General features: G+C 39.3%; 2 protein-coding genes across 8 annotated transcripts in view; one reads left to right on the top strand and one right to left on the bottom strand.

The window, feature by feature from the left end:
- The first annotated feature begins 2,929 nt into the window (after positions 1 to 2,929).
- PRSS12 (serine protease 12) overlaps positions 2,930 to 25,354 on the top strand; it is a 42,284-nt gene continuing 19,859 nt past the window's right edge. For 4 of the 5 annotated variants that reach the window (XM_066996484.1, XM_066996480.1, XM_066996483.1 and 1 more), the window contains exons 1-9: positions 2,930 to 3,214; positions 9,349 to 9,492; positions 11,403 to 11,541; positions 13,788 to 13,966; positions 16,134 to 16,284; positions 19,451 to 19,629; positions 20,273 to 20,414; positions 21,367 to 21,563; positions 24,539 to 24,680. In XM_066996484.1, the coding sequence (XP_066852585.1) occupies positions 2,959 to 3,214; positions 9,349 to 9,492; positions 11,403 to 11,541; positions 13,788 to 13,966; positions 16,134 to 16,284; positions 19,451 to 19,629; positions 20,273 to 20,414; positions 21,367 to 21,563; positions 24,539 to 24,680 (1,529 nt within the window). In that variant the 5' untranslated portion in view covers positions 2,930 to 2,958. The remainder of the gene's footprint in view (positions 3,215 to 9,348; positions 9,493 to 11,402; positions 11,542 to 13,787; positions 13,967 to 16,133; positions 16,285 to 19,450; positions 19,630 to 20,272; positions 20,415 to 21,366; positions 21,564 to 24,538; positions 24,681 to 25,354) is intronic. The other variant, XM_066996485.1, reaches the window with a different exon arrangement.
- The window catches only part of LOC106038647 (bifunctional heparan sulfate N-deacetylase/N-sulfotransferase 3), a 491,131-nt gene continuing 479,601 nt past the window's right edge, over positions 13,825 to 25,354 (bottom strand). For all 3 annotated transcript variants that reach the window (XR_010831310.1, XR_010831312.1, XR_010831311.1), the window contains one exon: positions 13,825 to 13,962. The gene's annotated coding sequence lies outside the window, so the exon portion shown is untranslated. The remainder of the gene's footprint in view (positions 13,963 to 25,354) is intronic.

Raw genomic sequence — 25,354 nt, 5'->3', positions numbered from 1 at the left:
AAATTGCATTGAATTCCGAGATCCACTGAGACCATTTGAGGTTTACTTGCCTATTTTTCTAATTGAGCAAACGTAACTTTTTCTTTTCTCTTTTCTTTTCTTTTCTTTTCTTTTCTTTTCTTTTCTTTTCTTTTCTTTTCTTTTCTTTTCTTTTCTTTTCTTTTCTTTTCTTTTCTTTTCTTTTCTTTTCTTTTCTTTTCTTTTCTTTTCTTTTCTTTTCTTTTCTTTTCTTTTCTTTTCTTTTCTTTTCTTTTCCTTTCCTTTCCTTTCTTTTCCTTTCCTTTCCTTTCCTTTCCTTTCCTTTCCTTTCCTTTCCTTTCCTTTCCTTTCCTTTCCTTTCCTTTCCTTTCCTTTCCTTTCCTTTCCTTTCCTTTCCTTTCCTTTTCAATTCAGTTTGTGAATGAATTTATATCAGTTTTGTATAGAAGAACAAAAACCTTTAAAGGCAACCAAAAGCATCAAGAACATCTCGTATCGGTATCTTTTTAAAAGAATCCTAGCTATATCAGAATAATAAGCCATTATTTCTTCTTTATAAATACATGAATGTAAAGTCTACCCTTAAAGCATAACGCAGTTTCTTTTTAAGCACACTTGTAATTCTTACTGTTATTTTCAGTGTGATGTCCAAAAGAATCAAGGCTCTGCAAATCACACTGTCTGTCCATGTAACTGCTGCTTTCACTTTTCCCACTAACTTTTGACCGATTGTGAGAAATGTGACAGAGGCAGAAGTCACAGAGATAATGAGCTTCTTACAAGTGTAATAACAGTAGGCAGTCGAGCAGATGAGAGTGATGTTATATATGGCACCTGTAGGTTGCAGAAAGGACTGCAACATGCACGTGTGCACAGTTCAGACACATGAGAAACCAAATGGGGGAGACCATCATCAATGGTCTAGCCAAGACAGAAGCTGCAAAGCATAGACCATACAACCTGAGAAAACCAGACTCCATTAGTTCCGGGATTTTTAGAAAAGAGCCTTGCCTACTTAGTGTCTTAAATGGAAACTGGACTAAGTCCCTAATATGTAAATTCTAACAAAAGTAGTATTTCCTGTAGCTCATTCCCCTTATATGATTACATCAAAAACAAAAACCATGATAAAAATCAAAATCTTCAAGTCTGAACCTGTGCACGTGGATTATCCGATTAAACCTGAATCGCATCTTGGGAAAGGGGTCATAATGATAAGTACTCTTTTCTTCAAGATGTTGCTTCCTAACCTTCTCACCTGTGTAACCTCTTCTCTTCCCATCCCTCCATGCCCCCCACTTAAGTACCATTTTGTAACCTAAAATACAAATTCCCCTACCCTACACAGGCAAAGGAAGTTCCCTGCATGTGAGATTCCTGCAGGCCCACACACCTAGGGGAGACAAATGAAATCAGAATACATGAATAAGTACCAGACTCAAAGCTTTGCCTGAAGGGTTTTACAAGATTCATCACACTCATCTGCTCTCTTGCTCCCGTGCTGATCTGCAGAACCCTGCCTCTTCCAGGCTAGAGGGGGGGAGAAAAGAGCTTAGGTCAGGGAAAATTAAATTTTGCTGTTATTGTAATGCCAAAAAGTGTTTACTAGGTAGTGAAGGTAGCCTTAATCAGCTAGGCTGAACATGCTTTTAACCCATCCTTCCAAAGAATGAAAGCAACCGACTTGCCATGACAGCAACGAATTTGCTGACAATTAAAGAATGGCCATAATGAGTTGCTTTCAGGCTAGTATCTTGTACACGCTTCATTTTTTTTTGAGACCAAATTACACTTGCCAGTCCTGACAGTTTCTAAACTAATGCATACACATGTGCCTCAGAAGAAAACTCAGAAAGCAAGACCAACCTGTGTGCTTAAACCCACCCAGAAATGCAACGGACACATGCAACAGCATAGTTGTCACGCTGCTGTAGAAACCCTAGCAGAGTGCTCTTTAACTTCGTGAGGGATTAAAGTACCAACTGTATTGTCACAAGAATACTTTAATCACAGATCAGCACAACTCAAACAAATACAGGTGATACCAAATGCTGTAGTACCTGCTTTTCCTTAGCACTTGTGCTCTTTTGTCCTTATAAGCGAAAGCTTAAATCGGCAAAGCAGCCTTCAGCCCCTTTTGAGCAGTTTGAAGGCTGCTGAAGGGAGACCACTGTTTAATGGTGTTACTTGGGGTCCTGCATGGAAAGCAGGAAGCACGCTCTCTTAGACCCTTGCCACAAGGCAAGGTTGTGCAACTAATGATAAGCTCACAGAGAAGCCAGGTGAGCTCTTCTCAGCCAAAAACATTTGGAGAGGACAAAGATCCTCTGCAGAGGTGAATGTGACAACTCACAGGACAGACAAACTGGCAAATAAGGGGTGTGCGCTCTATCAGGCAGAGTCACACTTGGCAAAAAATGAACAGCAGAGAGTAGAAACGGTGGTAAACAAAGGATAACAAACAGCCCAACCAGTATGGTATTGTTTAGCTGGACGATACAAGACAGAGGTGAAACTAACTGACGGCCGTGCCGGTAGGAGGGAGAAACCAGAGATGATCAGCTCACGCAAACCACCGCGGCGGCTGGCAGTAAGCAGATTGCTATTCAGAGCACACGGGGTAAACCTGACTCCTCGAAGACGTTGCTCCCGGCGGCGTTTGTTCGCAGCCCCTTTGTTTGATGGCTCTCTCCATCGCTGTGCCCGCAGCCCTACCTGCGGCCCCACTAAGTGCATGTCTCCCCCGTAACAGCCGGGCCGGGCTCTGCCCGCTCCCCCTCGGCTCCTTGCGAACCCTCCAACACCCCAGGGCGCCAGAAGGGCCGGGGGACTCGAGGCGCCCCCGAGGCCGTGCTGCGGGGGAGCGGCGGGGAGGCGGGAGGGAGGGGGATTAGCGGGACGCCGCGGCCCCGCCTCCCCCCTTCGCATCACGGCGGCGGTGCGAGGGGGCGATGGGCCCGAGCCGGCGGCACCGGCACCATGGCATTCGGCGGTCTCCTGCTGGCGCTGGTGCTGGGGGCGCTGCCCGGCGCCCGCGGGCCGGGGCCGGTCTCCGGCGGCCTCCCGGCCCCGCCGCCCCCCGCCGCCTGCCCCCGGCCGCCGCCGGCCCCGGGCCTCCCGCAGCGGGGCTGGGCGGGCCGGGGGCCGCGGGGCCGCCGCAGCTCCTGCGCCCTGCCCGGGCCCCGGCCCCGGGGCGGCCCCGGCAGCGGGCGGCGCCCTGCCGAGGGCGAGCGAGGTGAGCGGGGGGCGGCGGGGGGGACCCGGAGCCGGGCGGCCCGTGGGCGGGGAGCGGAGCGGAGCGGAGCGGGAGGCGGCCCGGGGGGTCTCCAGCTTTGACACCCGCGGCTGCCCCGGCAGCAGGTCCCGCGTTGCGCTGTCCCTAGGCTGTGCCGGCGCCGGGCAGCCGTGAGTGCGCCGCGGGCTGCCTGGCTACCCAGGGCTGGCCAGCACGGCCGGATCCCGACTTTCTAACCTGGGGCGCTCCTCCGCGGGGCGCCGGGCTCCCTCCCTCCCTCCCTCTCGGTCCCGAAATGTGGGGGGAAAAGCGAGGAGGCGGTCGGCAAGCCCGTGTGCGCACCCCGCCGAGAGAAGTCGTGCTGCCGCTTCAGCACCCAGCCCCTGGGCACTTGGGCAGCCGTAGGTTTGGGTCTTTAGCAGCCCTCCGTTGAGTTAAATGTCTTTACGTACAGGCGGGTTTGGAATGACTTCACGGGATGGAAACATTGCCTTCTGCATCTCTTTGGTATTATCTCCTACCTAAGTAAGAATTGCATCCTATCTATACACATACTAAAAACGATCAAGTATAATTGCTGCAATGAAAATTAAGACTCTCTTCTTTGTTGCCCTGCCATTTACATATTTCATTATATTGCAACACCGACAAGGGCATTAATTACTAATACCGGTATTAATAATTTTGTTCTTGTGGAAGTTTTTCCTTTTTTTTTTTTCTCTTTAAATTTCTTCTCCAATCCCTGAAGAGGATGGCTATCTTTCTCTTCCAACGATAGTCCTAAGAAGGCGTATCAGATACAGAGCTGAAAAAAGGATGATAATTCGAACAATATGATAATTATACATATTGGTATAGAGTATCACAGGAAGAGCAAATGGAGGCACCGAGGTCCATAGTGTTAATCTATGCATTAAAAAAACAACGCAGTTTCCAAAGCCATGTTCAAAGTCAATGCTGTACTCCTTCAAGAAGACCGAATGCTGTTATGTATTACAGATGTTTTCTGGGAAAGAATACCAGGCAGCTGATGCCATGGTGGAGAAAACAGATAACTAGACACAGATGAAAAGAATCCAGAAGATTTCACACCCTTTAACTGGTCTCAGTTTGAAAAAGGGTCCCACAGTTGCTTCTTTAGTTTAGTCTATCATATTTATAGCTTTTTCCAGAATCGTCCAGTCTGGTTTACAAAGTACGTTGTAAGGATTTTGAACTAATCTACCAGAGTGAGGAATAATGTATCATTTTATTGCTAAGAACCCGATTGTACTCTTACTGGAGCAAATTCTAGAATCCCCTGTAAGTTCAGTAAGAACTTGATCATGAAAAAAAATGCCAAAAATGCTGCATGATTTGGGTTTAGCTATGTTTCTTCACTCTTTTCAGAGTTTTTTTGTTTGTTTGTTTTCCTCCCTCTGAGTCTTTTGGACTCAGCAGTAAATTCTCAGTGATTTCCATGGGCCAAAAGTCTGCTCAAAAGTCTTTGTGGAGGGGAAACCAAAGAATTACGGAATGTATGAAATGGCTTAAGGTGGAACAGGGAAATACATCAAGCCGTTTGACCAGAAATAGACATTACCATAACTTTGGTCCTGAAATATGTTTCTTTCTCACAAGAAGCAAAGAAATGCAAGCAAGGCAATGTTATGAGGCAGTTTATAGCTAGAGGACAGACTAGAGATAATCTTCCTGCATCTGTTGCGTTAGTACATGTGCTGAGGAAGCCCACACTCAGTTATTGGGCACCTGCAATAACTAAATACAATACTGTGTTCAAAGCCCTAACCGCAAATCTCCTGGATTTTCTAGCTTAAATATTAAGACTAATATGCAAAGTTAATTGGTTAAACTTTGTGCATGCAAATATATTAAAGAGCTTTATATTTTAATATTAATGCTGGAAAATAAAACAAAACAAAAATGCCTTTGCAATTATACCACGACACCAGCCTAAAATCAGATTAATAGTTTAAAATAATATATTTTGGTGTTTTATTTCCTCCTTCTAAAATGAGAGGCATCTGGGTAATATTTCTTATTCAATCTTTGAAAGCAAGTAAACCAAATACAAATAGATATAAATTATCATGATTAAACAAGGAAATCATAGAGGAAAATAAATGAGTACAAGAGTATGCTGTACACAGAACCAGCAAAATTTACAATTTAGCAGAATTTAGAATTTTAGGCATTGCTAATAGCAACTTAGCTGTGTGTACCTTACTTATGCTTGAAAACAGAAGTCCCTGTCAGCGCCTGGAAGCAACTGCTGCCACACAATGTTTATGTGGCATGTAGCTACAGTATTCTGCATGATATGTTGTTACGTATCTAATTTAAAGCGCTTTGAGTAAAGTGGGTTAACTGTTTTTCTTTGTTTTACAAAGGGGAAACAATAAAAGAGAGGGTACATTTCTTGCCAGAGGTCACACTACCAGTCAGTGTCAGAACTGGAAATCAAATACACACCTCCAGAACATCCCAAGTGTGGAGATTTGAATCTCTCTTTCCATTTGAATCTCTTTCATCACAGGGTAATTCCACTAATGCCAATCAAATAATGCTTCACAAAAGTTCTGGGAGAGAAGAATCAAGCCTCAGGCTCATGTTTAAACATCAGATTATTCTCCCTACTTGTTACACTATGGTCTGGGCAGTTGATGGAAGGTATTTTGGGACTTTTTTTTTAATTATTAGCATAAGGTTAAAGAAAAAAAAGATGAAAAATTAAACGTGAATGTTTATTTTCTCCTTCTAAGACTGAAGCAGCTCTTCTGGAAACTTTCTTATTACAGCTGCACAGCATGAGACCCCTCTCAATTTCTACAGCTCTGTATCACATAAGATAATTGCAATCCTTTAGAACCCATTACATTCCTAAAATTTCATTGTGGTTTTTTTTCAGAGCCTTAAACCATTGGTTGTTGACATGATGAACCTCACTGCTACAGAGGAACCAAGTCAGCACATTACATACTCAATATATATAATATTTATGAAACTCCTCGTATAAGGCTCCTTGAGTATGCAATAATGCTGTGTACTAAAGTAGATCTTACAAAGCAGTTCTGATGGATGCACCCTTTTTCAAGGTGTAACTACCAAGAGAAAAGAATTATAATTTTAGACTGAAAGTGGTGGACAACTGCACTGGTTACAGTGAGCATCATCCATTGTTTTTCTGAAGTCAACAGGAATCTTTTATTTGATTTAATCCAGGGATGGCCCTGGGAGGAGAGCAGAGTTTCCATTTATTTGAACTGGTGTCAGACTGGGCCTATGATGCTGGTAGATTTTTTTTCAAGAACCTTGTGCAAACCAATGTGTCCAATTAATTCTGAAACTGGGACACTTTTATATGTATTCTGAATCCACTAGTGTTTGGAAATACTAGAAGTTGTTAGGCGAGATATAGAGCATGTATCAATGGGCGACCCTTACACGTAGTGTTAATTTATACCTAGTTAATTGACTGTGAGGCAACAGAGATGAATTATCAGTGCAGGGCCTTTCTGTGGCACTATCCCACATCGTAACAACTTGCAAATTAAAGCAAAAATAACATTTGCTGTTTCTACAAATTTCCAGAATTGTAATATTTCTTTTGCTTTCCTTCAGACCTCTGAATGTAGCACCAGAGGAGAAGGCACAGGAAAATTCTCCTTCTGATTACTCTTGAAAATCTACATTTTATACCCAAACTACAAGCCTTTGAACACAGGTGTTATGAAGAAAATACTGGTACACCTTTATCATAAACCCTATCACTGCAGTACTTACACATAAGCAAAAATGGAAGTGATTCTCATTCTATTTTCAATTCAGCCACACATAGTAGCAATGCTTGTTCTCAGTGAAATGTAGAAAATAAAATAGGGTTTGAAGTTATCCAGCATCTCTGGGCATGGGAATGGTATAGCAGAAGAGCCAAGTGGACCACTCATGTTGTATAAAGCACAATTCCTTTGAAGCACTTCTTTTTGGAGTTTATTAAAAGTTGGCTGAGCAGTTTTCCTCTTTTTTCTTTTTTTTAATTGCTGTGTCTCAGCTTGAGTCTATATGGCAGGTGCTGCTGAGCAAGTCTCAGCAGCACCCACTGGATACGCTTACTTCCTTGCATTTGCAAGTATAACTTAATCTCTTTTAAACAGTGGTAGCAGATAGGAAAGATTCTGACTTGGGCAGATACCAGGGCAACTAAAATTACCAGACTGCATGTAAACAACGTGATTGACCATCAGTAACCTCGGGCAGAACATAATTGAAAGAAATGTGTACACATTTTGAGCGTATATAAATGATTGAGTTTCTGTGAAGATGGTAAATCTGTATTCTTCAATAAAGGGCTGAGTGAATGCCATCCTAAGACCCCAATATGTGTCCTAAAGCTGCCTGTCAGTCCCGCTTTGTGCTCATGTGTCCTTTTCTCTTACTCTTGTGGGGTCAATTCACCTCTCCTGCAGGGGCTCCTTCCTCTTTCTGACCAGTGCTGAGGAGGGCACTGAGAGCTATGGGCAGGGTCCCTGTACTCACTTGCATTCCCTGTTATTGAGCTTGGTGCTGAGGCAGTGAGGGATTGATTAGCACTTCAATCAGAGGCTTGACACCTTACTGAGCTGTGTGCATTTCTCAGAGCACTGCATGCAAGCCGGAATAGATATTACTGTGCTGGCTCTGCTCCCATCATGTTTAGTTTTCTTCAGCAACCAAACCAGCCCAAAGCTTGCAGCTGAAAAAATCTGAGATTCTGCCATATCTACAACTCCAGAAACCTAGATGTTCCATTACATATGCTGAAGCTAGACCTGTTTGCTGAGAAGTAATTCAAATGCTCTTCTGCAGAGCTGCCCTAGGGAGAGCACAGAAGGAAGCCACTTGGAACACAGGTGTTGAAGTGCAGTATGGACTTGTGGTGTTAAAATGTAACAGTAGAAGACTTAACCAGTGAAATTAAGAATTAAGGATTAATAAAATTAAGATTTAACTGGTATCCTTTTGATCATACTAAATATTAGTTTTCTTGCTACCTATGAAGTAAAAGAGTGTTTCCTGCTCATTTTAACTAGGCAAACACTGACTACCCTACAATGAAGATACTAACACATTCTTAATAACAAAGATAGAGTCATCAGCTAATAACAGTAATATAGCATAAATATACATGATGGTAGATAATGTTGGTCAGATTGCAATTCCCTATGATCCGTTTGCACATGAAATAAATCTGTTTTGTTATGAAGTAAAAGTTTTGGAAAGTCTGTTGGAAAGGAAAAATAACCTATTGAAGCAAAGCGATATATTTTAAAGTTCTGTTTTTTGAGGTATCCATTTTACTGTAATTAATGCATCTCTTGATCCAGTAAAATAACCACCAGGGGCTGAATACTGCAACATTTTGAATAAACTACAGAACAATCATTTTCTCATTAATTTGCTCTTTGGTTTGCTTGCTACATAATTATGACATCATAAGCTAACACATACTTCAAAGTGCATATGAAACTTATAGAGTACTGTATCATTTTACTTTTGTTAGACTCAGTGCTGAAATACTGAGCAAGAAACACTTAGTCTGGGCTTCGTAAAATACTAAGCAACCTTTTGAGGGGAGGTTCAACTTTTATTTTAAAAAAAGGCTTTACTTACTGTTTTTCCTGAGGAGCAAATGCTGGATTTTGCCATGGATATTTTAGGTTAGGCATAGCTGTAGATATCAACACCAGCCTAAGAGAAAAGTATGAATCAATGGAACCATGTTAGAAATAGTTTTCTTATACCATATATTCAGTTAATAGTTCAGACGTAATAAAAGGTTTAATATTAGTTACATGTAAGAATAGGCTCTCTCTTTATTTCCTTTGAGATTATAGGTTAAAATCAAGAATATTTAAAATTTGTTAAAAATTTACCTTTAATAATCATATTGTCTTTTTCCCATATGATGGTAGCTTGTTCTTTACTGTATTTTCTTGTGAGATAAACAGAGGTCTGTTATATATTCTACTGTCTTTCAAAGAATGTTGGTGTTCCTATAAGCAGCTGTAGATCTGCAGGAAAAAGGCAAACCAAAATATTTTGTTGAGATATGAGATTAGTTTTTTTTAAATCCTTCATTTTTTGTTTTCCTATAGGTCTTGTCACAGAGGCCCATGGAAATAAGGCTCTGTCCCTTCCAGTCCTTGTCCCTTCCTTACCGACTGATACCAGTAGTATGTTTTTCCACCTCAAGGAGGACCATAAGTCACCTGGGGTTCTCTGGGCAAGTGGGCAGCAGGGTAAAGTCTGTTTTCTTTGTTTAACAGTACGTGTCCACAGTGAGATCTCCATGCTTCTCAGACTTCTTTCATGAGGCTTCCATTAGACAGGCAAAGGATTTCACATTTATTTCATTTTTAATTGTTGGGAAGACTTGCTGATGTGTGAAAGTTATCTCTGGTATCATCTTTTACTCTGTGTACATGAATAAATTCTTCCATTGTTGCCATTGGGAATTCTGCAAGTATAGAAAGAGCAGTTAGCCACATTCTGCCATGGAGGCATTAGAAGATAATTTTAATCGTCTAGTACTCCCTTATCCAAATATTTGCGTAGAAATGCTGTATAATGTGTACTCAGGAAACACTGTATCTATTTCAATAGGTGTCATGCAGGACCTTAAGCAATCATGTACAAAAATAAACTCATTTTTGGAGACGACATCTTCAAACAGTTTCTGGAATGGCAGGAATCATTTTGCTATGACCACAATTGATATTTGAAGTGGAAATAATAGTCTACACTAAAGTCTGGTGATGAGCAGAAATAAACAAAATTCCAGAGCCTGTCTGTATGTGTCAGAGAAGCATGAAAAGAAAGACTATAAAGACAGAAAAACAACAAGCAATATGTCTACAGTGTTGCTATAATTAATCCATTAATCATCTTCTGTGCTGAATGACAGCTCACCCTGTAACATAAGTTGAATAACTTTTGTTTGTAATTTATTGCACAGTAAGTTACCGCTGAGAAAATAAATAGGAGGCAAAAAGGGACACACAGAATCAAATTTGAGGTTAATTAATTCCTCAAGTCATTTGGCAGTCATTTGGCTTGGGAGTTTTATAAACGATACTGAACTAAATTCAAACCAGAACACAATCTGAGTGAAAGCTGAGAAGAAAAAGTAGATCAACCTATTTTTGCTATTATTATAATTATTATTATATACTCATATATGAACACATATACAACGAAGGCAGGGACAAACGTTGACTTTTCTACTGCTAAAAATGCTGCAAGCTGGATGATGGCATAGCTTCTGATTTTAAGTAGATCACAGAGCAGAGGCAGATGGATTAACTGAGATTTCAGGCAATATTAATGCAAACAATTAGGCTGTTTGATAATTTAACAGAAATTCATTCTTGCTGAATTACTGTTCTGACTCTTTGTTCTGCTTCTGTAGAGTTAGACCTATAATCAGCTTTTTCCCACCTTTATAAGTGCCACTTGGCTACATTCAACAGCAAATACATCTTGCACCTCAAGTAAAACTACTGTAATATAAAAATGCAAAATCTATTAATTTTCTTGGATTTGTGTGTTGTTGCTCCCAAGAAGCAGACTTTTTTTTTTCACTTAATTTTAGAAAATTCCTAATGTTTTTAGCTTGTTTTGTCTGAGAATTTCCTTAAAACCCCTCATGAATTAATAGAACTACATCAAGTGTATTCCTGTCTGAGAACAAGTATGAACAAATGCATTCTTTGGCTAAAATAAACTACTGACATACATGACATACATAATCTTACATGGCTCAGAGCAAAAGCTATGTGTTTTTTTTTTTTTTTTTTATGCTGGATGGACTTATGTGGAAGATAAAAGCGTAACACATGTAGATAGATTTTGCTCATTTGGGTAGAGATTATACAGTCTGTACATACTTTCTTTTGGTGGTTAGCTCTTTAACTAGGTTGTAGCCTCAGAAGAATCAGAAAAGTTACGGAATAAGGTTGTCTGCTTTTATATATCACATATATATGTTAGATATGACAGAGTACTTCTTAGCTTACAAGTGTGCAAAGTAAGATGGTAGTGCATGAAACAGGAATTCACTCTGCTGAAGGAAAAACAGATTCGGAATCTATTATGTAGGATAAATGAGCGATGGAGCATCTTGGAGACCTAAGTTTCTTCTTTTAACTAGGGTCAGTGAGACTTCAAGGTGGCAAGAATGAGTTTGAAGGCACAGTGGAGGTTTATTTGAATGGAGTCTGGGGAACAATCTGTGGCAGCCATTGGGACAATAATGATGCAACAGTCATATGTCGGCAGCTTGCACTTGGGTAAGTTTTAATCTGAGTAAAAGTCAGTGGACTTATTTTAATGACATTACAATGTAAAGGGTGATCTTTTGCTTCTTTAAATTGTGTTGTATTTCAAAGAGGTCACAGTGTGAATCAGTATTTCATCTGAAAGCTGTGTGTGGGATCTGACGAAGAGCAGAGGAAGGGTAGATCTGTGCTTTCAAAGTAAAACAAAATCTGCTTTAGTAGGCATCCAGGAGATGTCCATGAGCACAGAAACATGAGGTCTGATCCTAATCTCGCTTTTGTAAGTGTCAATTAAGGGCAGCTCTTGTTAAGTTACTGAGTCTATAAAAATGTAAATGTGGTCAGAATTAGCCTCTCCATGGCCTCCTAATCTTAGGAATATTCCTGGTTTCCAGGAGCATGGTGTTACCCTGGTAATTGTCCATAATATCCTGCCAAAAGACATCTGGGAGGCATCCTAGATTTTTTGGGGAAATGTGGTATTTTTGCTGTGTGCATCTTCCTGCAACTAGATAATCTGTATGGTTTACTTTTACTGTTACACCTCGATAACTAAACACACAAAAAAAATCAAATTTTGCAGCTTTACGTTCTCATGAAAACATTTTATAGGGTCAGGGTAATATTGCAGTGTTTGAAAGTCCCTGAACTGTGCTAACAGCTCACTGTCCTTATTGACCACTGTTTCCCTCTGCTGTCAGAGGGGATTTAATCAACAGGACCTTTTAACATAATTTAGCCATTCAACTCTAGATAATGCCTATAGTGATGCTGCAATTCCAATAGCAAGATGAAACTGAGGAAAAGGAAGAAAATGCCCATGCCTTCAGGAAGCTTTAAAAATGCAAATTCAGCTTCTAGAAAATCAATATTATCCAAGTTAGGCAAACAAATATTACTTGGATATCCTCCCTTAGAACTCCGTTCAGTTTGCAGTTTCTCAATAAGCCACAAAGTATGGCTGGATTTATTGCCTTACTAACATTTCTTGCAGTTACATATCAAAGAAGTGATTATGTTTGCTACAAGCAGCAGGGGCTAGGATACCATATTTGCATTGTGGCATTCCTAATTGTTATTCCACTTTTTAAGACTGCAAGCCAGAACAATATCTAAGCTGTTTTATAATGTTCAATATTAATCTGGACACACCATGCCAACTTAAAAAATACAAGGATTAGATGGGATAAAAGTTCAGCCATCTGGAGGCTGTGATTTTGCTTATGACTTAGGTGCCTACATGCAATATTTCCTTTCCTCATTTTGAATTTAAGTCCTTTTTGCCTTCCATATCCATATCCATCCCATTCCAATAAACATTTCAGTTGAACAAGACTGTTATTAGCAAAAGTAGTTCAGTGATATGGGTAAATGGCTGGGTCTTTTTAACAGAAATGTCTTAAACTTGAATCCAGGCCAAAAAAAAAAAAAAAGCAAGTGTTTGAAAGTATTTGAAATAGCATGTAGTTGAAAGTTTATGTTTATGTTGTCTTGAGTATTTGGCAGAAATGTGGATCTATACACCACAAGGTGAATTCACTAGGTTTTAGTGATGGTTTTCAGGCGCTTCCATTTTTCTGCTCCTTTGACTTTACAATACTTGGGTTTTGTTTTTAATTTATTTTTGTTGGGCATTATATGGAAGATAAGAACATTCAGTAAGTAGATTCAGTCTGGGAAGGAAAGGAAGCTGTTTATAAATGTTCAGGGGATGGATGCATGGATGCATGGATGGATGGATGGATGGGAATGGCTGAAAAGACAATAATGGAGATGAGCCTGACCTAATGCGGCATGAGGTGATTCTAAAGCCCTGTAGCATAACCATATTATATGACATGCATATGGGGAAGGGAGAAAAAGGCCCCTCTGCATTATTTCTCTTGGAAGTGTATCTGTTGCGGTATGGTACTGTAGGTTCACGTATGGACTGTGGAAGGAACTTCTGTGTTGATTTTTGTAGTTAAGAACTGGGAGAACAGGAATGTGGCTGGCCTTGCAGCAGCACAGGCCAGTATACTAAAATATCCCATGATAAAATGTCAAGATCTGGGTCACATATGTAACACTGTTACTTTGCTCTGTGCAGAAGACAATGCTGAACTGTATGAAAATGTGATGACTTTACACTGTTCAAGAAAGCCCTTTCTTTTCTACCCCAAGATTTGTATATAAGTACCAGGAATGAACAGATTTCACAAACAAATGTTCCACTCCCCTTGCCCCCAACTCTAACATCCTGATTATTCTTCTTACAGTGAAAAAGGTACAGCAAAACACATACCATTTTCTGGACTGGGCCTTATTCCTGTTTACTGGAGCGAAGTGCGTTGTCGTGGTGATGAAGCAACTATATTGTCATGTGAAAAAGACATCTGGCAGGATGGAACATGTCCTCAAAAAATGGCTGCGGCTGTCATGTGTAGCTCTTCCCTGGGTAAAACAAACAAACAAACAAACAAAAAAACAAAAAAAAATATGGTATTTACCTTATTTAAATGGAAGTAGTAATAATTAATCATTATTAAATAAATAAACTTTGTTAGACTTCTTGGAACAGGAAATTAAACAGATTGACTCATAGCATCATTAACTATTTCAGATTCCACTATGCTGTGCAAGCTGCAACTTAGCAGAACCACCTTTTACCTTTTTATAATCAAGAAGCACATTGTTGGTTTGAGATCCAGGTTGTGAAGAAGGGTGAAGCAGCTAGAATCCCCCAGGGGACTTCTGGCTGTAAAAGTAGGATCGTTTATCCCTCTCATGCTATTTATTTATTTATTTACTTACTCACTCAGAGGTTCTTTGGTAGCCACACATGCTACACATCAATTTGTTAGCTTTTCTTGAACAATAGGGAGGAGCACCAATTTCACTCAGAGGCTAAACACAACTTTAGTACAGAAGTGTCTGATATCAGAGTCCTGGGCTTACATTCCTTACTGTAACTGTGGCTGGCACTGCACAAAGAGCTATAAAGTTTTTGTCCTATTCTGTGTACATTTAAAACAGCAGTTCCGAGGTCTCCTACCTGAAGATTGCCACCTCACACATCACTCATACAAATCAAGTGATATTACCAGGAAAACATATTACCAAGGCTTTTAAGGTATTTCATATCATTTTAACTGACATGATAAACAGCACCTAAATAGGCAGTTATGCCACCAGGTTTAAGATGCTGCTGACCGCAAGGAAGGCTGGCAGTGCTGAGAAGCTTGCAGTGGCAGTCTCTTCAGCTGTAAGCAAAACATGTTGTATGGCTGCAGCCAACCCTGTGCTTCTTTTCCTCTCCTACTTGCATTCCTACCCAAAGGTAGATGCATTTTTGTCCTAAAGCTCCACTATTCATCAGGAATATTTTGACGAATGACTTCCCAAACCATAATTTTATTCTTAATTTAGAAAACAGTAGTGTAGAGGAAAGAAAAATCCTTAAGCTAGGAAAGAACTTGAAGGCCAAGGCAAGAGAAACAGTTTTGCCTAAAGAAACTGAAAACTATACATTTGGAAAACTATACGTTTTGATCATAAGGTTTTCCTTCTGCTTATAAAAATGTTCACCAGAAAAGCTTGTTTTGTTTAGATAAATATATTGAAGGCATTTTGTCTGTTTCAATAATGCTGAAAGCAAGATTATCAATAATTCAGAGCCCAGGACATCTGAAATTAGTTAAATTGATCCTGAGATTCTGCAGACTAGATGAAGTTTACTGAAGTTGCCTGTTCTGCAGGGTTTACTGGCATTAGCATTTTAATTAAGTACAAAAGAAACAAACCCAGCAACAACAACAACAAAAACATTTCACACCACTGAATAGTAAGATAGACTTGGAGAAATTCCCTCGATTTTTTTATTTCAGCCAATAAATAGATGAAATAGTAGCATTAATTGGTTGGAAGGCATACGCAAAAATGAATCACATTGTACACCATTCAAATGCTATATATGGTTAAACTTTGAAATAATCTTTTAAATACAAAAGTGACTAATTTTTTTACATGGTTTTAAGCTGTTTCTGTTATAACTTTCTGTGGAAGTGATGCTTCCAAGAACATTTCCTGCTGCACCACAAAAGGTCTAATTATTTGAAAAGACCAAAAATGAAACCACATCTCAGAAACAGGCTGACAGGTTAAGGAAGGACACAATACTTGCACAATTAAAGTGAGGCATTATAGTCAATGAGATTTCCATGCTTTCACATGAAAACATGAGGGTGAAATTCTACTTCTGTGGCAATGAAAGAATTTTTTGCCTCTTACAGATTTTGTCTTCTGAGACCAAGCTTGTACAGCACCAGTTTTGCCCTTATTGGTAGAAATGCAACCACTGACAGGGTGTAGTACTTGGTCCTAAGTATCTGTGGACACTTAAGAAACTCGAGAGCAGTACGGCTTCTTGTTTGTATAATATTTTTCATCCTCTGAGAGTGGAGCTCAGGGGAAGCTTGCTAATTTCTAGCAAGTTTAATTTCAGGTTTTCCATCTAATTAGAAAAATTAAAATCTAATTCTTGAGCAGCATCAGAGAAACCCTCTTTTCCCTTTACTATCAGGATAACAAAATGACCTGTTCCTATAATCTGTGTTTGATCACAGCTTCTGTCTTTACTCCGATCCGGCTGGCTGGTGGAAACAACGCTTATGAAGGAAGAGTAGAAGTCTACCATGCGGGCCAGTGGGGCACTATCTGTGATGATCAGTGGGATGACGCAGATGCTGAAGTTGTCTGTCGGCAGCTTGGCCTTGGGTTTGTTTTTCTACATGTTTTCTACTCCAGCAGCAAAGCAGGGAAGGTAGTAAGATACATAGCCTGGAGTTTTCCAAAGATGTTCCTTTAAAATTGCACTAATTCTTCGAAGCAGAAACTACGTTTATTTATAGAAAGGTCAGGTACAGTGCCAATACTTTCAAGTCTCTGGAACTTTGATTTATACGATCCGGTTTTCAGTGTCATATGATAGATGCAATTTTGTCTGTAACACAGACAAAGGATCTTTCTCAGAATAAATTCTGACTTTTTATTGAACATGCATTACAATTTCAGAAAAGTTGCAGTCAAAAACCCTAGGTGAAGACAAGGAAGTTGCTTTTACTGTTAAAATCCTTGCATCCATTTCCATTCAGCTGAAGAGTTTTAACAGCATCCTTGCTTTGGAGCGAGAGCACTGCTTTTGTCAGAAAGGATAATCTTTTTGGCCTACCTGTGAGAATCTCTGAAGATTTAAGTCATGAATCTCTGAAAACTGTCAGCTTGCATGCACTGAGTAGATACCAGTTTGAAATTTTGAAGTAGATACCAAGTAAGATGCAAGTGATTCTGTCTGAACTAAGCATGGTCCATAATCTAGTCATAGCAGCACAACAGAATTTTCTTGCTCCTCTTCTGAACAGCCAGGGGTGATTTTGATACCACACAGAGGATAACTATCTAGTACATGACGAAAGATGCTGCAGAACTGGGAGGCAAAGTGGAGAACTGCTGAATCACAGACGAAGGAGATGGGGACAACTGGGATAAAAGGCAGATGGGTTGGAGAGGGAAAGAATGAGCAAGATGCAGAGACGATACTAAGATATAAAACCAGGGAGGACTAGGGACATATATGAGACAGCCTGGGCTGAGAACTAAACAGGTCAGTGCAGAGGAGATTGGGATAGAATTCACCTGCAAAACTCTGCTGGAATTATGAAGAATTAAAAGAAGTGGTGGTGAAGGCAGCAAGCTTTGTAGTGTTAACCGATAGCCCACAGAGTGCACTCATTTTTTAACCTGAAACTGAGGCCATGTACTCCTGCTGGTGCCATTCAAATTAGCTCAAAAGGCTGAGATCTGTGCTGTACTTACAAAACTTCTAAACGTACTGGTGAGCCGTGTGGGAACCAACATGCTCCTTTGACACCAGATTTCCATTTTTCCCCAGTTTATTTTCCTTTTAAGTCTAAGGCTTACGTAGAAAAGACTACATTAAAAAAAAAAAAAAGTCAAAGAAAGGCATTACAGGTATTAGTAGCATGTAAAGATTGTGTGATGTCAGTTCAGTCCTCTTGTGTATATGGTTAATGATAGAATCATCATTAGATGACCATGCATGTTAATATGTTATTTGGAATTAGAAAGGTCATTCTAAAGAAAAGGTAATGTCTAATTAAAAATCTCTCTCAAAAAAAAGGGTACTAGCTTCAGACTGAATTTACAAACTTGCTCTGATAAATTCCCAGAAGAAAGCAGAATGTGTTTTGCTAAAATGTTACTTGCTGAGTGCTCGAGGATATTTTTGTTTTGCTCAATTGCTTCTCTGAAGCAATTGCAGATCACAGCTCACCTCCCTGCTGAGTAAATAAGACTTGCTTTTTGATATTTTCCGTGCACCCCACTACTTGAAGAAGGCATCTGGTCATCAGAGAAACAGTCTGAAAATTCACAGCACTTTTAAGACTGAAGCGCTTCAGCTTAACAATATGAAAAACAAACAGATTTTAAACAAGACATGAATGGAAAACACAGATTATTTAATCTACCTTTCTCATATGTGCTTTTATTTACTGGGCGCATATCATCTACATGGTATCTACCACGACTTCCTACTTCCTTCCTTTTCATAGAACTTTTTTCTGATCTTGATTTAACTTTTTGTAAGCCTCTTATTGTTGTTATTTTTCCCATACCCCTTTTACTGTTTATTAAGAATTTGTATGATCACAAACTGTAAATTTAGTATTGTTTTCCTATAGAAAGAGAGAACAGATTGTATAGCTTTATACAAAGCAGTAGAAATGAAATCCACATCTATCTAAATCCATATACGGATCAATAAAGCACTGCCTTAAAAACGTGAACTAATGCAACTCACACTGAAAAGATCACAGCAATGGACAATTCTGACACACCTTTGCAAAAGCCTTTTAAGAGTTTGAATGACTACAGTCTGAAACAAAAAAGCCAAGATCTGTCATGTGTTCAGTATAAACTGAATATCCCTTTCCTGCTAGGTGTTATGTAATGATATTCATAATAAGACAGATATTGAAAACACTTGCATAAAAACAAGACTGGATATATTAATGGAGAAACCATTGAGTGGAAGGAAAACAAACCATGAAAAATCATTTAGATATGAAAGACATTTTATCTTAACAAATAGAACTGGAAAAATCCTGATAGATCATAAAGTGTTGAATATTGCATGATTTCTGTAATGCTGAACCAATGGAGTGTTTTCAGTTTATGTAGGTTTTTGTGCTCAAAATCCCCTATGCTGACATAATGTGTATAACAAGCACAAGGGTACTTATTGGTCTGTTTGCTGTTCTTATTTCTACAACTAATTTACCTCAGGACGTTGTCAATTCACTTAAGATCTCTTTACCACGGTTTTTAAATGACTAAATGGAGAAAAATCACGTTTAGCTGCTTCAGATATGTATTTGAGATTTGTTTAATATGCTTTGGGGTCAACAGATGAAAGTCGCTGTAGGAATCTATAGGATTATTATGACCACATATAAATATTAGATGAAAATTAAAAGTGGAAGCCTCGTACCCATCTGTAAATCTACAATCTTTTTTTAGGAATGTTATGCTTAAAAATTAAGAGACAGAAAAGGAAAGCGTCATAAATATGAAACAATGGATTTGATGTCAAAAGCACGTTCAAACTATGAAAATGTCAAAACAGCATGCTTAAGTTCAGCTGTAGTTGAACTGAAGCTGAGATGGAATCTGGGCACAGAATGACATCGCAGTAGAGGTATAACACAGGCAGCACTGTCAGCTGGTTACCTGAGCAGCAGCTTCTCAGGCAGTCCTGTTTGCTATTTTAGAAGCTGGATATGCAAGATTTTAGCTGTTCCCACTGCACCCAAGACTCTTCAGCTTGCCTGTACTTGACTCGGTGTTTGTTCCATTCTGACAGGGGTGTTGCCAAGGCATGGAGCCAGGCTTACTTTGGAGAAGGCTCAGGCCCCGTGCTGCTGGATGAAGTGCGCTGTACAGGAAACGAGTTATCTATAGAACAGTGTCCAAAAAGCTCCTGGCAGGAACACAACTGCGGCCACAAAGAAGATGCTGGTGTCTCCTGTACGCCTCTTGCAGGTAGTTCAATTACCGATAAACACATAAGAACAACAGTGACACATGCAGAACTGTCATCTCTGGAGAGAGAATTTTTAAAGTCTGTGGTTGCACAACCCCCCCCAGTAATAACATGTGGCAGTATCAAAAAGAGCTGGCTGTTGCCTGTGGAAATTTTAGAGGTACAGAAAACCTCATTATTCCACACAAAGCCTTGGTTCTTCTGCAGCATGCTAACTGGCACTTACTGTACAGGGCATGCCTTAACCATGTATCGCATCTATCAGTAACAGTAAAGCATAAAAGCAACGGGAAAGAGCAGAATACATGAAGAAAATGCTAGGGTGTCTGTACAATGACATCATGCAATTAGAACCCATTCCTGTGAAGTTGGCGTGTAATAAGGGCTTGGGGGATCAAAATCTCACACTTTTTCTCTGGCACTTAAGCAATTGTATTATGCAACACTTCCCAACACCCTGGGTGCATTATGGCATTTCTTTCATCTTCTCATTAAGTGGCATTCAGTGACCAGCACTAGATTTAGTAATCGAATAATGAGATACAGTAAAATATGATGCTATTCATTTTATTTCAGAACAATAATTGGACCTAAGAAAAACTGATTCTTGTTTTTGTTTTTCCTTACTTGTTAATGACACAGATGGTGCATTAAGGCTTACAAGTGGGAAAGGCGGTCATGAGGGACGCCTGGAGGTCTATTATGCTGGGCAGTGGGGCACAATCTGCGATGATGGGTGGACAGAGCTGAATACACAGGTGGTTTGCCGGCAGCTGGGATTTAAGTAAGATTACTTGGTATTAGTTATCTGACTCTTTGACTTGACAATGATGATAGATATTTACATGAACCCTATATTCTTCAAGAGGCTGTTTTATTAATATTAGGTGAGTGCTTCCTAGAAACTACTGAGTTATGATCCATTAAAGCCTGCTTCCCTCAGTCTCCATCAAATATTCATGGCTTCAGTTTAGGTAGGACAAAAAGCTTCAGCTCAGTCTATGGTTCAGCAGTCTCCATTCACTGAGATCCTTCCAATCATCTTTTTGGCTAAGTGATCCACAGAGAATAATAGATTTGTTGTGTTCTACTTTACCTAAAAAAGATCAATTCTTCAAAATCTTTGCTCACGGAACAGTCTTCAAAAATCACAGAGACTTCCAAGGTATAAATCCTTGTGGATCTAGCTCAAAAAAACCCCACAGTCTAGCCCTGAGACACTGTTATGTATTGAAAAATATATTTTAGAGAAATTCCCACTAGTTTCATGAATTCGTTCTTAACTATTTTTCACACTGGCTGTGGTTAGAAGATGCACTCTCACTAGGTAATCGTTGTTGTGCCTTCATACCATATCAGATCACATTCAAAAAAGCCGAGACCCTGACATTAACATGTATATATGATACTAAGAACATGCTTTAAGTCCCAAAGTCAGTGAGACAGATGTGTAATTGGTTGAACAGAGGCCTTAATCAAAGGTGATACATTCTCAAGTCTGGTTCAATGTAACAGTAATGCCTTAAAAATATGCATTATCAGGAAACAAGCATATGGTGCTCTCATTGATTTTAATGCTAACTGAACCTGCTCTGTCATGGTTAATACTGTCCACTGTTACGCTTGAGAAATCCTTACTTCTTAAGAAACAATTCATTTCCATTCTAGTGCTGAAGTATCACATGCCTTCTGATCACTGTGGACCCAAACATTATGTACACGTGTTTGTTACACAGGTACAGAAAAAGCGTGCCGGAGAGCTACTCAGAAGGAAACTCTGCTCCCATCTGGCTGGATGATGTCAGCTGCTCAGGGAAGGAGACAAACCTCCTGCAGTGCTCAAGGAGAGAGTGGGGAAAGCATGACTGCAGCCACCAGGAGGATGTCAGACTCATTTGCCACCCAGATAATGACAGCCGTAAGCTCTCGCTTGGTAAGGCAGCTCTTTGGTAACATCTCAACTGGAGTAATGCTGTGGGTACAGATCCGAGCAAAGCACAGTGTACTTAAAAGGGTGCCCAAAATCTTAATGTTTGGCAGAAGTACTCAGTTTAAGACGAGGAAGGGGAAAAGCTCATTTTTTTCCTGAAGATCATAAGGAAACAGTAGAGAGAGATCAGCATGAATTTGCAAAGTAGCAAAGTCAGATTCCAGCGGTCCTGTTTAGATTCTCTAAATCTAAATGAAGATAACTTCATTGGATTTTAGAACTTTTCAGCCCTTCCCAGTGGTACACTGCATTGCACTCAGCACTCTCCAAGTTCTAAGGAACTGCCTTGTATTATCAAAAGTTGGAGAGGAAACTGTACATTGAAAAATATAAATCAATAGTATATCCTCCTATGGCCTTACATACAGACAGTCTGAAAAAAGAGCTACAAAGAAAGAAGGCAAATTCAGAGAGAGCAGGAAGAAAGGGTGAGAAGCATGACATCCTTTCTGTATTACTATTGTCTCTCACCTGATTGTGCCTGGGTGCTGACCAGGACAGAATGACACAAACACAGATCGAAAAGCCAATTCCAATGCCAAAAAGCATACAAACTTGCATGAAGAAAGAATAAAAAACAGTTAAGAAATCAGAGAGAAATACCAACTACATAGAGATATTGTAGAACAAAGCACATACAAATGTTTTCCAAAGATTCCTAAATCCAGATGTAGATAATCAAACAAGAATTATGGCTATCAGATATGCACAATAAAAAGACTGGAACAATGTGTTGCTCAGCATTTCTGAAAACAGGCTTCAGTTTTTTGATTTGCTACATACAAATGTCATTACTTGCCAGGAACTTTTTACAAAATTCTTGCCAATATTCTTTGAAATTTAACCAGGTATATTTTAGTTGATTTCAAAACTAGAATTAACAAAGGAGCTAGTGGAATTAGACTCACTGCTTCTCCTGAAATCTAATGGACTTGTATGTTCTCTGGAAATTACAAACTGAAGGCCTATGTTGGAAACTAAGACATGGATTCACTGCATGGCATTGCTACCTGTTCTTAAAACAATCTGCACTTCCACATGCACTTTTCTAGTCTCTCCCTCTTTCTGGTCTTTTTCTTTACAGCCTTTTGACCTTTAAGAATCCAATGAATGTTTTATTTTGCAGTACAGTTCCATTATGTATAGATGATGTTGAATCATATTTGGTAGAAAGAATTTTCTCAGACCAAAAATAACAGGAATCCAAATCATCACTGCTGTCTTTGCAGATGCAAACCATCTGTGCTGCTTTGCTCAAGTTCCTATAAAGTGTAATCTTAGCTGAAGGAGGTCCGGTTCAGTTAAATGCATCCACATGGCAACATTCTCACATCCCCATTACCAGAAAGTCATATTAATTTTGTGCTCATAAATAAATACATGCTAAAACACAGGCTGATGAGTTAACAATAAAACAGATATACTGTATTGTGAATATCCCATGCCTCTAGCTGGGTAATATAATTTACACCTAAATCACATTCTTCCGGTGCAACACATCATTTCAACAACAAAATGAAGATGGTGTGTCTAACATTTCCTACAGGCTTCCTGACTAGACAGGGGACAAAGACTCTATTGTTGCTCTTTACTTTCCAGCACTTGAAAAAAGCATTTTTTCTCTCCCTTTAAGAATGAATTCAGTGGAAAAATATGAGTAGATGATATAACTTGAGGAAATACAGACATTAAGGGATACTAAAAATACAATATACCATAAAACCCACAACATTTGTTTAGTATATAAGATCCTGACAATGTAACTAAACAGAAAGTTGATGAAGCAAACACTTGTAACTGTCCAGGCACTATGAACTCCAATGAGAACAATATGCTTTAAATTACATTTGAAGCAAAAAGACTTTTTTTTCCCTAATTTAATCAGTGAATTAAACCAGATTTAACCAGCTCTGCACCAGATTAAGGTAATTCATGCCCTAAATTAATCTGAATTAAATTTCAAAAGCAAGTATCTCAAAATAGGCTTTTATTTAAGAGCAAAATTAATTAATTTCTCATCCTTACAGTGTTAGAAGAGATTTGGAATAGATTAGAAGGATGAAGGACAACCTTACCAATTATTCAAAATAAGGAATGCTAATCAGACAATAAAGATGGCATAGTAGAAGATTCAGAATGTGATTCTCACTTAAACAGTATAAAGAGACCTCAAAGGAATTCGTAACTGTTTTAAGGCTACCTTCATACTATAAAGGAGTCTTAATGTAAGTAAGAATCAAATATGTACTTCACTTAATGTTTCAAAATTTAACTATAGGCTGAGCACTGAACAAATCATGATTAATCAAGTCTGACTAATCCACGAGTGAGATTTTGTATTATGAACATATCTGAATAAAAAATCAATTTAAAATGCTAGAAAAATAATCACACTTTACTGTAGATCGTTATGCTATCACACAAAATACGCTACAGAACAGCATGTATAACAAGTAAGTAATAACTGAATTTCAGCACGATGCTGTACTTTTATGATGATATTGTGGTAAGACGAGTGGTAGCAACCGGTCTGAGAATGGATTTATGAACTCAGGTATAGTTACATTTATCCACAACGGAGAAGGTGTCCCATGGATGGCTACCACAACAAACACACCTCAGGTGTCTTTGCCATTAAGGGGAAAATTGTTCTGTGCCCACTGTGGTCAAGTTATGCCCTATGCCCTACGCACTATGAAGTTCAAAGCACAGAGAGTACAGTAGTATTTCATAATGCCTTACACTTTGTACAAACTATTTCCTTTTGTCAGCTAGGGAAAAATATGTGACTACTTTATCAGCTGACATTAGGCTTGCTGAGCATAAAGATCAGTTGACCCTGTATGCTGAATGTAATGACTTAAAGTACTAGTTCTTGCTTATGTTGTTGTGGGTTGACAGCTGTAATTTATTCCCAGGTCCTCCCATCAGGCTGATGGATGGTGAGAATAAGAAGGAAGGACGTGTAGAGATTTTTATCAATGGTCTGTGGGGCACAATTTGTGATGATGGATGGTCTGATAAGGATGCAGCTGTAGTCTGTCGACAGCTTGGCTACAAGTAAGAAAACTTGTTGAGCTGTTTCTCAAGTTATCTGTTTGCCATATCTAACAATGTTAAGTTTATGCAACCAAATATCACCAAATTACGTCTGTTGCATAATATATGTCTTCTAAAATTTGTCTGTTTGGCGTAATTGCTGTATCTAACAAAGTTTGCGCAACTCAATATCACTGATTCATGTCTCATCACATAACAGATACATTTTAAAAGTGGTATGTTTGGTATTCTTTTAGAAAAACATTTATACTGTAAGTAGTAGTAGATTATATCTTCAAAACAACAAAACTTGACTTGTATTATCTCTGACTGAATCATCTCTTTGGCCTGCTCCATCCTCAGCCTCTCTAGCCTTTTATATTTCTCTCACAGATGACCAAACTCAATCACTTATCCCCACCTTCTACTTTAAGTCTTTGCAGAGGTAGGCAGTTGGATGGATTCTCAATTTCTGTCATGTGAGAACAGGGGTTTAAGATTATAGGATACAACAAGATACATGTTTCCTGAAGGGCTAAGGATAAACAAATTTTAGAAATCTAAAACTAGGTTCCAGAAACTGGGAGAGCTTGTTGGAAATACTGGATCTTGGCGACCCTGTGTCTAGACAGTCGCATTCCACAAACCTGACTGTGCTGTTAAGTACAATGATGAGCTGGAATTGCTTCTGGGCC

The sequence above is a fragment of the Anser cygnoides genome, chromosome 4 (genome assembly GCF_040182565.1).
Source record: "Anser cygnoides isolate HZ-2024a breed goose chromosome 4, Taihu_goose_T2T_genome, whole genome shotgun sequence".
In the NCBI taxonomy this organism is placed as follows: Eukaryota; Metazoa; Chordata; class Aves; order Anseriformes; family Anatidae; genus Anser; species Anser cygnoides.
This window is presented reverse-complemented; position numbering and strand designations above follow the sequence as displayed.